Here is a 14,017-nt window from a genome sequence, read left to right on the forward strand (position 1 = left end):
AAATCCAGCAGGTTCACTGGAAAATTCATTATACTACTGTATAATGTCTGAAAATCATTGAATAAAAAGTGTGGCTGAAATGTTAATAACAATATTATTCAGTATTCTAGATAATCTGCCAGTACCACACCAAAGTCCAATGTGTACCAGGTTATTGATTTTTTTTTGAATCACACTTGTAACAACAAGCTGAAAAATCAGTTTACCAGGTTTTTGACCTGTGCTGCCATTCATCAAAAATTCATTGAACGCAGCTTACTGAGCTAATTTCCCCTCTTATCAGGGGTCCTCCAACCCTGATGAACCCTCTTGCCTCATGTTCATATTCAGCTGGCTGGGCGCTCACCTTGGGGCCCAAAGTTTGTCAGAGTCCGAGAGGGTCTGACTCAAGCAGTGTACCCAGCAGCCTGCCCCGAACAATGTCCATTCCTCAACTTTGCCAAATCCAGCGGGGAATGACATTTTAACAGTTTTAAAATGTATTTTCTGAGATTTACATGACATTGAAATTTAAGTACTTTCAATTTGTTAAAAAAAAGCTATAATTAATAAATAATTAGCAGAGTAGATTCAATGGGCCAAATAGCCTAAACCTGCTCCTATGTCTTACGATCTTAAAGATATTAAACAAGAGCCAAATACTGGATTGAAATTAACTTGTCTTTCCTTTTGCTTCCTAATCAATAGTCCTACAATCCCGATGGAGGACAATGAGGTTCTATATCCTGTTTACCTGACCTTGCACATACCTCAACAAGGATTTTCTTCTGCCACTGTACTTCGTGTGAAATCTGGTTAAAAAATAGCTGGACAAATTCATTGCTCTGAATCTGGCACTAAGTCCAGGTCCTCTGTGCTTGATATTGCTTGAGATTTAGTAATGTTTGGATTATCCACCAAGATCTAACCCATAAGATTCCATTCAATAAATGACGAGACTGCATCATATAAGCAGTATTCACAATAAAAAAAACATGAATTAAACACAAGTTGTACGCATTTTTAAAAGATGACACAGTTAAAACAAAAAGTCCACTTTAGTGCAAAGCACTCATGCCAAGCTCAAAAGGTGCCAGAGGCAACAAAAATACCAAGCTGAAATACTAAACTTATACGACATAACAAGTTGTAAAGGTGCCAGAGGCAACAAATCAGGTTATTGTCCACAAAGAAAAGAGGAAAATTAGTCCATTTTAGGAAGTCACAGAGCAGGAATGTTGTAAGGCTTGTAGAAGATACAGTTTCAATCTTCAACTCAACAAGAGGTAGTTTGAGTGTACAATGAACAATAAATCTCAAGTTTTACTACAGCCAGAAAATTCAACCAAGAAACTATATAGTTCACAAATGTCTTTTAAAATTTATTGTCTATTCATTCTAACAATGATCAATTTTCTTTGCTTCTCACTGCTTGAGAATCCCTGGTCAAGAAAACACATTGGAAGCACTGGTACAGAGGTTAGAAGAGAAGTAATGGAATCAGGAAAATAAAGGCAAAGATCACTTTTACTATTATCCTTTAATTCAACTCTCAGAATAGGATAGGATATTTACTTTCCACCCAACCAGCTTTCACGTGTTACACATTTTCTAATATCTTTAATGGCATGCATTCTCCCTTCCCCACCCTTCAGTATTTGTACGGGAACCTTCCCTCAACTACATGCCCAAGTTCAATCCTCAGTCTCCACCAATATACATCCTTCTTCCAATGACACCTTCCTGACCAACTGCAATGGATAAAACCTCTCCAATCCCACCATCTAAGGTCTCAGACCCAAATGCAGAGCAGTAATGACAACTTAACAATGAGTGATAACTTTAATAATAAACTGAAAAGCAACAAGCCACAAGGGTCCACAAAGCAAGAGAGAACAGATATTTAACTTGACGAGGTAACTGCAGGCTAGGAGCACATGGTTCAGGCTGGCTGATTCAAGTGCCAAACAATGACCATGGATGAGAGCTGGGTTTAAATAGGTTGATGAGTTGGAAATGAATGGCAGGTAACTCCTGTTTATCTGGGTGGAGTCTGGGAGGAGCATGCACATACAGACCTGACACTTTGTCTTGGGAGTTGCCAGGAATGTGGTTGTATGTAAATTAACATGGAACATATGATGACATCTGTAAAACCAAAGAACCATTCAATGATAATGGGGCAACTGGGGATAAGTTTAGAATAATTGAGTTGAATTGACTTCATTATCTCAACAAGTTGAAAATAACTTTCAGACATTTTTCTTAAGCTCTCCCTTAGGATTGAGGATGGCTAGTTTCCAGTCTTGTTCTTTAGGTTCTGGTCTGAAGTAACCATTTTGTGAGCTGTAGATCGTTCCACAGTTGGGGCATGAGGCGCCGAATGGGCTACGTAGGTTGTCAATGTGGCATGCTGGATTGATGCAGGGCTCATAATGTCATCTCAGATATTTCTTCTTCATTTCAAGCAGTTATGGGTCAGAGATTTGAGATACTGAAAATGACTCTTCAGCCTATTTTGACCATACTAATGATCAGTTGCACACTTACTTAAGTTACATTTACCAGCCCCTGGTCCATAGCTCTAAAATGTGTTGATGATTAAGGTTCTCATTTAAATACTTCCTAAAAGTTGTGAGAGAACCTGCCTCCACTACTGATTCTAAGACTGAGTTCCAGATTCCAAACACATTCTTTTTTCCCCTCAGATCTCCTCTCAATCCCAGACCATATAACTGCATGATGAATCTCCTCCCTGATATCACCCCTGCCCAAGGTAATCTATTCCCCATCTCTTCACCTGAACCACCAGCCAAGAATGACTACATCACCAAGCTGCTACAGATGGGGATCCCTAGCGTGGACTCAATAAAATCATCATTAAAAGCCGGTACCCTCTCCCCTTGAAGGATAGCACATTCAAAACATTCTACAGTGCCCAGACCTTCACCAAATTTGATCTAAGGAGCGCATACAACTTGACGTGGGTACAACCTGGTCCGCATCCGACAGAGCGATGAGTGGAAGTCAGCATGAGTAACACCCACAGGCTATTATGAATACTTGGTGATGCCTTTTGGACTTCCAGCAGTACAGCTGTTTCCAAACATTCATCAACAAGACCCACCAAGACATGCTACATGTGTTTGTCTACTTTAACAACATCCTCATCTCCAAAGACCCCCAAGACTCCATCTGTCACATCCGATCAGTCCTTCAGCATCTCCCTGAGAACCAACTGTAATGCAAGTTAGAAAAATGCCAGTTTCACACCCCTGTCACTTGCTTCCTGGGTTAAGTCCTTTCACCCCAAAGCACAGCCATTGACCCGGAGAAAGAGTGTGCCGTTGTTGAATGGCACCGACCACGCTCCCTCAAACAGCCACAGCACTTCTTGGGCGTCTGCAACTTCTACAGCCTGTTCTTAATAAACGACAGCCAAATCACTGCTCCTCTCACGTCTCTCACCTATCTCACGGGTAACCCGGTCTGCTGCCATGGACTACACTTTGGAGGAGTTCAAGAGCCGTGTCACCACTGCTCCCAATCTCTGCCATCCGAACCCCTCTGGACTTTTTGCGGTAGAGGTCAACACATCTGACATAGGTGCCGAGGCCATCCTCACCCAGCAAGGACTGAACGGGAAGACGCACCCTTGGGTTATCTTCTTGCACAAGTTCAACTCTACCCAGCGCCATTGCGGAGTAGGAGACAGGGAGCTACTTAGAATCAAATGAGCTCTGGAGAAATGGAGACATTGGCTGATGGGTACACTGAGCCCTGCATGATGTGGACTGATTACCAGAAACTTGTATCATTCAACAGACCTGCCAACTCAACCCATGTAAAGCTTGTTGAGCCTTCTCCTTTGAGCAAATCAACTTTACCATCTCCTACCACTCTGACCCCAAGAACACTAAGGCAGACTCCCTGTCACTACAGTTGGACCCAGTGGAAATGGAGATCAACCCTCAGTCCATCATTCCAGTCTCCCAGATCCTCCCCCTAATCATCCGGGACACTGAGAACCATATCTACCAGGCCATACAGCACAAGCCTGCCCTGGTCGACACACTTAACAACCAAGTATACATTCTAGTGGCCGTGCACTCTGAGGCACTCCAGTGGGACCGCTCCTCACCCCCTTCCTGGCCATCGAGGCGCATAAGGGACTCTGGATTTTCTAAAGGTTGCAGATGTATGTCAGTTTGTTGCTGCCTGCCCTCAATGAGCAGAGACCATTTCCTCCAACCAGCAGTCCCTGCTGGTCCCTCAGTGCCATGGATTTCATCATGGGCTTACCACCTTCCAATGGGGCCACAATGATCATGACAGCGGTGGACCTGTTTGCCAAGATGGCCAGATTCATTGTTCTTCACAAACTTTGCCAGCAGCTGAAATGGCAGACCTGGTTCCCTAAAATGGCCTCTCCCAGGTCACTGAGTTAGAGCAGGGCTCACAATTCGTCTCCTGCTTCTGGTGAGCCTTCTGTTCCCTCCTCTGACCACAGTGATTCTGTTCTCTGTTATCATCCGCAGACCAATGGAAAATCGGAAAGAGCCAACCAGTGGAGAAGTTCCACTTCGCTGTCTCTGACATGGAAGAAATAACTGATCTATGCCAAACTGTGCAATAATCTACACATCTCACCTGCCACAGGTATGTCACCCTTTGAAGTACTTCATAACTGCCAACCCCTGTTGTTCCCCAAGGAACAGCACTGTTGGACTGCTTGAAAGGGGGTACAGAGAACTATCCTAGCTGCCATCCGCACCTACTGTTTCCAGGCTAATTGCCGTCAGTACCCACCCAGAGTTCTCCAACCTGGGGCCAGTGTCTGGCTGTCCACATGAGATCTGCCTCTACACACTGACACCTGCAAGCTCTTGGTCCCTTTAGTTATTCATCATGTCAATCCAGTTACTTACCGTCTCCAGCTGCCACCATCCCCCGGGATCACACCTACTTTCCACCTGTGCTGCCTCAAGCCTGTTGTCCATGGGTCACTCAACCTGCCTGAGCCTGCAGCTCCGGAACCAAGGATGGTGAAAGGTTGTCTCTGTCTGCTGGTTGATGGATTTAGGTTGTCGTGGACAAGGTGTGCGGTATCTGGTCGACTAGGAAGGGTACAGCCCGCAGGAGAGATCTTGAATGCTGTCTAGTTGCATCTTCTATCCATGGGTCTTTGAGGAACTCCACTGGACCCAGCCAGATAGCCCTGGGCTAATGGGGAGGGGGGGGTAGCCGTGCAGGCTTCTCCCAATTTCCACCCAACTAACAGGAGTCACCGGCCACTTGTTTCCAACTTGTTACCTTGCAGCCTCTTTAAACCCAGCTCTCATCCACGATCCTTGTTCACTTATACAAACCAGTTGCTCCTAGCCTTCAGTTACGTTTGTACTTTGTCGAGTTAAGTATCTGCCTCCTCTTGTTTCGTGGCTCTTCATGGCTTGTTGTTTTGCAGTTTATTATTAAAGTTATTGCTCACCACTAAATTGTCTCTGCTGCTCCATGTTTGGATCAAGCCTCCTTTGCATTTCCTGACACAACGTTTGAGCACAAGTCTTACAGATTTGTATTATGAATACACTTCAGTTTGTTCTTGTCAAAGTTGCCTTCACCATTAATCATCATTGCTTTATTACAAACAATTTTAAGTTGATTACTTCATTTCTATTTATATGCTGAGCACCAGAAATGTAGCCTTTTTGGGAAGCTATAATGGAATTATTACAACCTATCTGAAGTTCCTTTTGACTCACTTAGCAAATCTTTATATAAAGATCTGCTGTGAATAGTGAGTTATGATCTAAATGATGCTAATGGTGTTGATGGTAATGTGAAAGTAGAACTTTCTTTCAGAACTGATTTCAGCAAATGCAGGTCTTCTGTTTCAATGTTATGGTTTCCATAGAGACCAAAGAATAGTTAGCTCTCTGGAAACAGCATAGCATGAAAGATAAATTAGCCTGATGCAAGAATCCTGCTATTATAATTCACTGCCTTTAGAACTCAACACTGAGTTAACAATTTCAGATAATCATCTAGTCCAGTAATTTATCTCAGATTTTCAGCTGTTTTTCTCCTTCTTCACTCATCTAATATTTCAGATTTAATTCACTTCTTCCTATGTAAATCACTTCTTTATTTTATTGTTATTCACTGGCCTTTACTGCCTGTTTTCAGATGCTACCATCACCATGTGTGTCATTCAGTCTCTCGTTGTCCCAAATTTAAATTGTTCTTTTGTTCCCTCCATCCATCTCCACTTCAAACCTTTCCCATTACTGATAAAAAGCCGTAAGAAACATTTATACTATTCTGTTCTTCTCTTCACAGATGCTACCTGTAATAAATGTAATACTACATTTTTAGCATTTTCTTTGTTACTTTCATAGGTACCCTTTTCTAAAAGCAAAGACGGGGTTTGAGTGCAATTCCACGATGTAATGAATACCTCAGCTAGTGTCCAAGCGGACATACTTCATCGATGAGCTAGTATGCAGTGCTCAGCAATTGATATAGAAATGATAGGATGCATGAGAAAAATCATATAAAATGCATTCCTCAGTAGTGGGAATATGAACTTCACTCTGTCACCTGCTGTCTTCTCACTTGTGTCAGCCCCAATCCCACTCCAGCAACTCACTCATAAAATTGAAATCATTTGACAAATGATTTATCTAGTTGAAGTCTCAGCATTACATGACACAAATGTAGCTTTGATGTTGTGGTGTTCACTGAGCTTGGCAATTAGCTGACAGACGTTTCATCACCAGTCGAGACGACATCCTTGGTGCACAGTTGGTGGTGTCCCCCTGTGGGGGTGCTCGCGTTTATGTAGGCCCCTGTTCGATTGCCTCAGTCCTGATTGGCTACTCCTTCAGTAGACCTTTGAATTATATTGGCTAGTAGTTCTTTGGCTCCTAAGGGGTTTGTAGAATAAGTCTGTTTCTAAAAATTCTCATGCCTTCCTTGAAGTGGGGCACCGTGGAGGTTCTGATGCAGGCATGAGAATTTTTAGAAACATGGTTCTCTTCTGATAACTCAATAAACAAACATATCGAAATAGACCCATCTACGAACCCCTAACAGCAAAAGAAGCAATTGAAAGGGTAGCCAATCAGGATCGAGGCAAGCAAACGGGAGCTTATATAAACTCAAGCAGTCCCAGAGAGAAAGACCAACAACTGTGCACTGTGGATGTCACCTTGACTGGTGCTGAAACATCTGCGAGCTAATTGCCAAGCTCAGCAAACATCACAACATCAAACACCTCTGCCTGCATGACCAATATTAACCACCATCCTAAACAAATAGAGCCAGTGAACCAAGAAGCTCCATCCATGCATATCTCAACAGGCCTCTTATAATACTTTCTTTCCCCTAAAAGTCTGTATTTCACTGAGTTTAGTCACGTGGATTATTTTGGCAAAGACCACCAAGTTAAGTCTGTGTGGGGCAGTTTAGCTCCAACTTTGCACCTGTCATACAATCTGTTCTCCCTCCTGCCATATGGGAAAAGACTCCGAAGCATTCAGGCTCTTACAACCAGTCTATGTAACAGTTTCTTCCCCCAAGCTATCAGACTCCTCAATACCTGAAGCCTGGACTGACAACTTGCCCTACTGTCCTGTTTATTATTTATTGTAATGCTTGCACTGTTTTTGTGCACTTTATGCAGTCCAGTGTAGGTCTGTAGTCTAGTATAGCTTTCTCTGTGTTGTTTTTTTATTACGTAGTTCAGTCTAGTTTTTTGTACTGTGTCATGTAACACCATGGTCCTGAAAAATGTTGTCTCATTTTTACTATGCACTGTACCAGCAGTTATGGTCAAAATGACAATAAAAGTTGACTTGACTTGACTTGCAAAACACTGGGTGATTGCTTTAGTATTTTCAAATACCTGTCTTTGTAAAATGGGTAAAGTCATTAATCTAGAAAATGTCAGCAGACAATATAAAATAAACAAAGGCTACTAGATTATTCTGGGTAACACTCCATGTTTCTGAACTACAGAAGCTACGTATTGGGTGATTTAAACATTAAAGAAATATACAGGAATGTAATGTTGATATTCTCTGTTGGGAAAATGTATAGAAGTTTTGGTAACACTTTCAAAAGTGAACCAGGGTTGGAAGATTACCTACTTGGATTTTCTCATCATTTCATTGCCGTTTAATAAAATGACATGTCAGGGCAAATTACTGCTGTGTTGTGTGGTAGAAATAGCTTTTGCTGAAATAGATCACATAGATGTTCAGTAAAATTCATCAACTTCCCTGAACGAAAACCAAACCTACTTACTGCAATCTTGATCTGGCTTGCTTACTTTAAACATTTTTTGTTGATTCATGACTGAGCTACATTTATTGTAATACCGGAGACAAATATGCAGTGGCCAACTCAATTAAACTGAGTAACAAACATGAAACACTGGAGGAATTCAGCAAGTCAGGTAACACCTACGGAGAGGGATAAAGAGTTGACATTTTGGGCTGATACCTTCATCAGAACGGGAAAGGAAGTAGGGAGAAGCCAGAATAAGAAGGTGGGGGGGGGGGGGGGGAAGAGGGGAAGGAGTAAAAGCTGGAAGGTGATTGGAGAACCTAGGTGAGGGGGAATGTGGCTAGCTGGGTGGGGGGAGGGAGGATGAATTGAGGATGAGCTGGGAGGAGATAGGTGGAAAAGGTAAAGGGATGCAGAAGAGGAGTCTGATAGGAGAGTGGATCTTGTGTGAAAGGGATGGAGAAGGGACACCAGAGAGGGGGTGACAGGCAGGTGAGGAGGAGAGAAGCGCAAGTGGGGAAATGGAATGGAAAACGGGAGGAGGGAAGAAATTACTGAAAGTTAGACAAATCAATGTTCATGCTGTAATGTTGGAAGATGCCTAAATAGAATATGAGGTGTTGCTCTTCCAGACTGAGAGTGCCCTCATCGTAACAGTAGAGGAGGCCATGTGGTAATGGGAATAGGAGTTGGAATTAAAGGATTTAGCCACCGGGAAATTTGTCCTGTCACAGATGGAGCGAAGGTGCTCAACCAAAGTGGCCAGTCCGCCTTGGGTCTCACTAATTAGAGGAGGCCACACAGGATACAGATGACCCCGACAGACTTGAAAGTGAAGTGTTGCCTCGCCTAAAAGGACTGTTTGGGACCCTAAATGGTGGTGAGGGAGGAAGTGAATGGGCAAGTTTTGCATTTGTTCTACTTGCAGGGATAAGTGCCAGGAGGGAGATCAGTAGGGAGGGACAAATGGACAAGGGAGTCATGCAGAGTGCGAGCTTTGCAGAAAATTCAGAGTTGGAGGGAGGGAAAGATGTGTTTGGTGGTAGAGTCCTGTTAAAGATGCAGAGGTTGCAGAGAGTGATGTGTTGGATGTGGAGGCTCATGGGGTATTAGGTGAAGACAAGAGGACATCTATCCCTGTTATCCCTTCACCTGGTCTCAGCTATCATCTTCCAGCTTGCACTTTTTCCCCTCTCCCCACCTGCTTATTCTGCCACCTTCCCTTCCTTCCCACTCCTGATGAAGAGCCTGAGATATCAACTCTTTATTCCTCTCCATAGATGCTTCCTGAGCTGCTGAATTCCTCCAGCATTCTGTGTGTAGATTTTCAGCATCTCCTGTGCTTATAAATTAAACTGATAACTTTTCAAAGGTTCAACGGTTCATTTATAGACTGAAAAAATGTCTATTGTCCAAGTCAATATCCAAAACACAGAAAATCTGGTAACGTTCTCCAGGTCCTGTGGCAGGTCTTCCCCTCTCTGTAGCCGAGTGATCCCACCAGCGATCAAAAGGCAGTCTCCCCTCTCTGTAGCAGAGCGATCCCACCAGCGATCAAAAGGCAGTCTCCCCTCTCTGTAGCAGGGTAATCCCACCAGTGATCAAAAGGCAGTCTCCCCTCTCTGTAACAGAGCGATCCCACCAGCGATCAAAAGGCAGTCTCCCCTCTCTGTAGCAGGGTAATCCCACCAGTGATAAAAAGGCAGTCTCCCCTCTCCGTAGCAGAGCGATCCCACCAGCGATCAATAGGCAGCCTCTCCTCTCCATAGCCGAGCAATCTCACCAGCGATCAAAAGGCAGTCTCCCCTCTCTGTAGCCGAGCAATCTAACCCGCGATCAAAAGACAGTCTCCCCTCTCTGTAACAGAGCGATCCCACCAGCAATCAAAAGGCAGTCTCCCCTCTCTGTAGCAGGGTAATCCCACCAGTGATCAAAAGGCAGTCTCCCCTCTCTGTAGCAGGGTAATCCCGCTGGTAAACTAAAGTCAGTCTCCCCTCTCTGTAGCAGAGTGATCCCACCAGCGATCAAAAGGCAGACTCCCCTCTCTGTAGCAGAGTGATCCCACTGGTAAACTAAAGGCAGTCTCCCCTCTCCGTAGCAGAGTGATCCCGCTGGTAAACTAAAGGCAGTCTCCCCTCTCTGTAGCAGAGTGATCCCACCAGCGATCAAAAGGCAGTCTCCCCTCTCTGTAACAGAGTGATCCCGCTGGTAAACTAAAGGCAGTCTCCCCTCTCCGTAGCAGAGTGATCCCGCTGGTAAACTAAAGGCAGTCTCCCTTCTCTGTAGCAGAGCGATCCCACCAGCGATCAAAAGGCAGTCTCCCTTCTCTGTAGCAGAGTGATCCCGCTGGTAAACTAAAGGCAGTCTCCCCTCTCTGTAGCAGAGTGATCCCGCTGGTAAACTAAAGGCAGTCTCCCCTCTCTGTAGCAGAGTGATCCCGCTGGTAAACTAAAGGCAGTCTCCCCTCTCTGTAGCAGAGTGATCCCGCTGGTAAACTAAAGGCAGTCTCCCCTCTCTGTAGCAGAGTGATCCCGCTGGTAAACTAAAGGCAGTCTCCCTTCTCTGTAGCAGAGCGATCCCACCAGCCATCAAAGGGCAGGCAGCCAGTGCTCACTTTCATTCGCCTCAATGTTTCCATCTTCCTCGTCGCTTTTATCAGTGAACAATGGAAGATTTAATCAGTGAAATGGAGTCAAAAATCAGCTCATGCCCTGTCTCACGGACTCCTCACCACGAGGTTCACGCATGCTGCCTCTACCGCCCAGAATCCTCTTCAAGACTGCGGAGTGCTGAAACACCCAAATGATCTCTGAACTGCAAATCACAGGATCCAGCAGTTCCAGAATCACATTCAAGATGAAAAACAAATATTAAAGACACAAGAGAAGTGAAGTGAATGATTTATCCAGAAGATATTGACTAAAGGAGCGCTGTATGCAGGTGCCATCTTGATCAGAATTTTAAAAGTATGCTGATAACAGTAACTGTCTTTAAAGATAAGAATACAACAAAAAGTAAAAGCTTTGAAATATAAATGAGCATTTTCCAAAAGGGCATTTGCTTTTCTGCCTTATTTTAGGATGAAAGGGTGGTTGTCACAATCATTCAGTATCTTCCTCCAAGCCATTGATATAAATGGTAAAATGTCAAGGCCCAGCACTGATCACCTCAGAAACGTGTTCCCATTCTACATCTGCTACGGATGACCATGATCCTCGCCAGACCCAGTTTAGGTCAAGCAGGAGTTCATCACACCAGCCCTCTCCAGAACCTTCCTCATTGTAATACTGTGTCTCTCCTTCATACAACTTCATGCTGAAGTTACTTATTAAAGGAAACTTATTCAAAATTCATCACATGCATAATCAGAATTAAGATCACTCCGGCCTCAGTCACTGAGTTACACATAAGAAGTTTGCTTTTGTGCACACTTGCAGACTGACATCCAAATTATCCTTAATTTCTTCACTTGAGCTTATGAAACAATGGATCATCTGGCAAAGATCTGGAAAACAGAAGTTCTTAGTTCAGTCACAGGACATCAACATAGAACATCTAATGTCCCTGTAAGACCTAGAAATCATGGTTTGCTTTTCATTTCTCAAGAGTCATCTATCAGTGAAGGTAGACGTCAGTTATAAAATTCAGCACCAACTTCATTGTATTACCATAGCCTCAAGCCAACATAAAAAGAACAGTGCACCAAGACCAGCATCTCAAACCTGGTATCAAATGTCATAGTCTACCAAACTGAAGTGATTCCCGCCTTGCTGTATGCTGTGGAGGAAAGGGCAATTTACAACATGGGCAACATAACCTAAATGCTGTCTCTATAAAATCCTCCAAGTCCATCGGCAAGTTAACAACACTCTCAGACCGGAATCCTCAGTATAATTTGTGAACACAGTCAACATGTTCTGGTCGGCAAGCCACATCTCTTCTATGCACTTGCAACGGGCATTTTATCCTGAGCGCCATCATAGCAAGATATTCCTGGCAGGATATAGAGATCAAGTGGAAGCAGTGAAAGGATAACAGGCTTGTTCTACCTGGAACTGCGATTGTGGATATGGCATAGGAATCATTAGGAACCTCGGAATCTGCAGCAAAGGAATTAAAACAAATCATCTTAGATCCTCAGTGAAGAAGAAAGAGCAGTGACTCCCTGAGGAAGGAATCTTAATGTACTTTGTACCCGGACTTGAGTTTTACTCCTGGGAGGACTGACATTAAATAGCAGCTACATTCATTTAAATGAGATCACCAATGCTGGAAACAGGTAAATATTTATTTCAATATTTTCCACATTTTTTTTGCATTTTGATAATTTTTTAAGACTGTATTTTCATACTTTCAGTCTTCACTGTCAGAGATATTTAGAAACTTTTTAGAACTGGTGAGTGGGCGAGCTTCCAGGGGCAGTGCCTCTGGATACAGCACCTGAGGCTTGCTGCAGTGCAGGTCCTGCTCTGCCTCGTGGGTTCGTTAGCTGCAGTGGGGTTAGCTCATCTCGCCCTCTACAAAGTAATCAGCAACCCAGGTGTTGAGCAATGTCCTGCATGATTCTGTCCACCAGAGGAGCGAGAGAAAGCCAAGCTTGCGGTATGCAAAGCTCTTGTCAAAAAAGTGTAACCTTATCACATTTCATACGCATCACTAGCTCTTTATAATACACCTTCAAAATACAATTTGCCTTTTCACATTCCCATTTTTTTCACCAACATTGTGCTTCATGTGTGATTACTGTTGACCTGAAAATGTTCCAAATATTTGTCTCTTAGTGAATTTCACTATCAACAGATGAATGCTCTCAATGCAAGAATCAATACTACATTATGTGACCCAATGCTGATTAGCCTAATTAGCAGATTACCATCAGTAGTTGCCAGTGCAGCAGTAGTAGTATTGCTTTAATTAATACATCATTTCTGTTATGGGTTGACTCAAGTTAATTGGATCAATGTGTCTGCCAGATACATTTTCAGCTTGCCACATTTCAACATCCTTTGCCATTTATAGCAGAGTTCATAAATTATAACATTCTACCTTTTAGCAAGGCCTCTGGACTAATGAACACCCACAACCTTTCATTTGCACAGGCAGCTCTGGTGATATCTGGAATATCCACATAGTTCTGTATGGTCATTTTAGTTATGTTAATTTCTTCAAAGATTATTTCCATATGATGATCCTCATATTATTCACAGAAGAGTGAGCGAAATGTACTCAGAGGCTCTGATATTTTAAATAGGCGTGTAGAAAAGATATAAGTGTGTAAGATAAGTACAAATTATTCTTATTTATCAAACGCCCTCACAAATTACTTCTAATCAAAATCTTCATTATTAATCCCTGGTAATATTGCTTTCCAATCACAGATCCTTTCTCAATTTGGTATAATCTTCCAGTATTTTAAAGCTCCTGCCATTCCCCTTTCATTGAAAATCCCCCTAAAGTACAATTGGCACATTAAGTATCAGATGATGTGTCACAATGAAGTGTCACAATGGTAACTGATATATATATTTGCATGTCAGTCACAACAATAATTTAGACTATGGTAGAATAACAAACAGCAGTCTTGGGACTGATGACATTTTAATTGCACAACAGAAATTTCAGCAGCTAAACACATATTCTTTCAGTACTTACTATGAAGCATGTATTGTGAAATGCCTGCCTGTGTGGTAAAGGTGCAGCTGAATGCCAAGGTGTAACTGCCACTCAGTGCTAGGAGACAGACTTGCAT

The 14,017-nt window shown here is 43.1% G+C and overlaps 1 protein-coding gene across 4 annotated transcripts in view; it reads right to left on the reverse strand.

Annotated features, from left to right (window-relative positions):
* znf385b (zinc finger protein 385B) overlaps positions 1–14,017 on the reverse strand; it is a 400,240-nt gene that overhangs the window by 186,549 nt on the left and 199,674 nt on the right. Inside the window, exon 1 of one of the 4 annotated variants that reach the window (XM_059966781.1) lies at positions 4,908–4,926. The exons of the other annotated variants lie outside the window; for them this stretch is intronic. Coding sequence (XP_059822764.1) covers positions 4,908–4,926 — 19 coding nt within the window. Of the gene's footprint in view, positions 1–4,907; positions 4,927–14,017 lie in introns of those variants that run through there. 4 annotated transcript variants of the gene reach the window in all.

This window comes from Hypanus sabinus, chromosome 4 (genome assembly GCF_030144855.1).
Source record: "Hypanus sabinus isolate sHypSab1 chromosome 4, sHypSab1.hap1, whole genome shotgun sequence".
NCBI classification, from domain to species: Eukaryota; Metazoa; Chordata; class Chondrichthyes; order Myliobatiformes; family Dasyatidae; genus Hypanus; species Hypanus sabinus.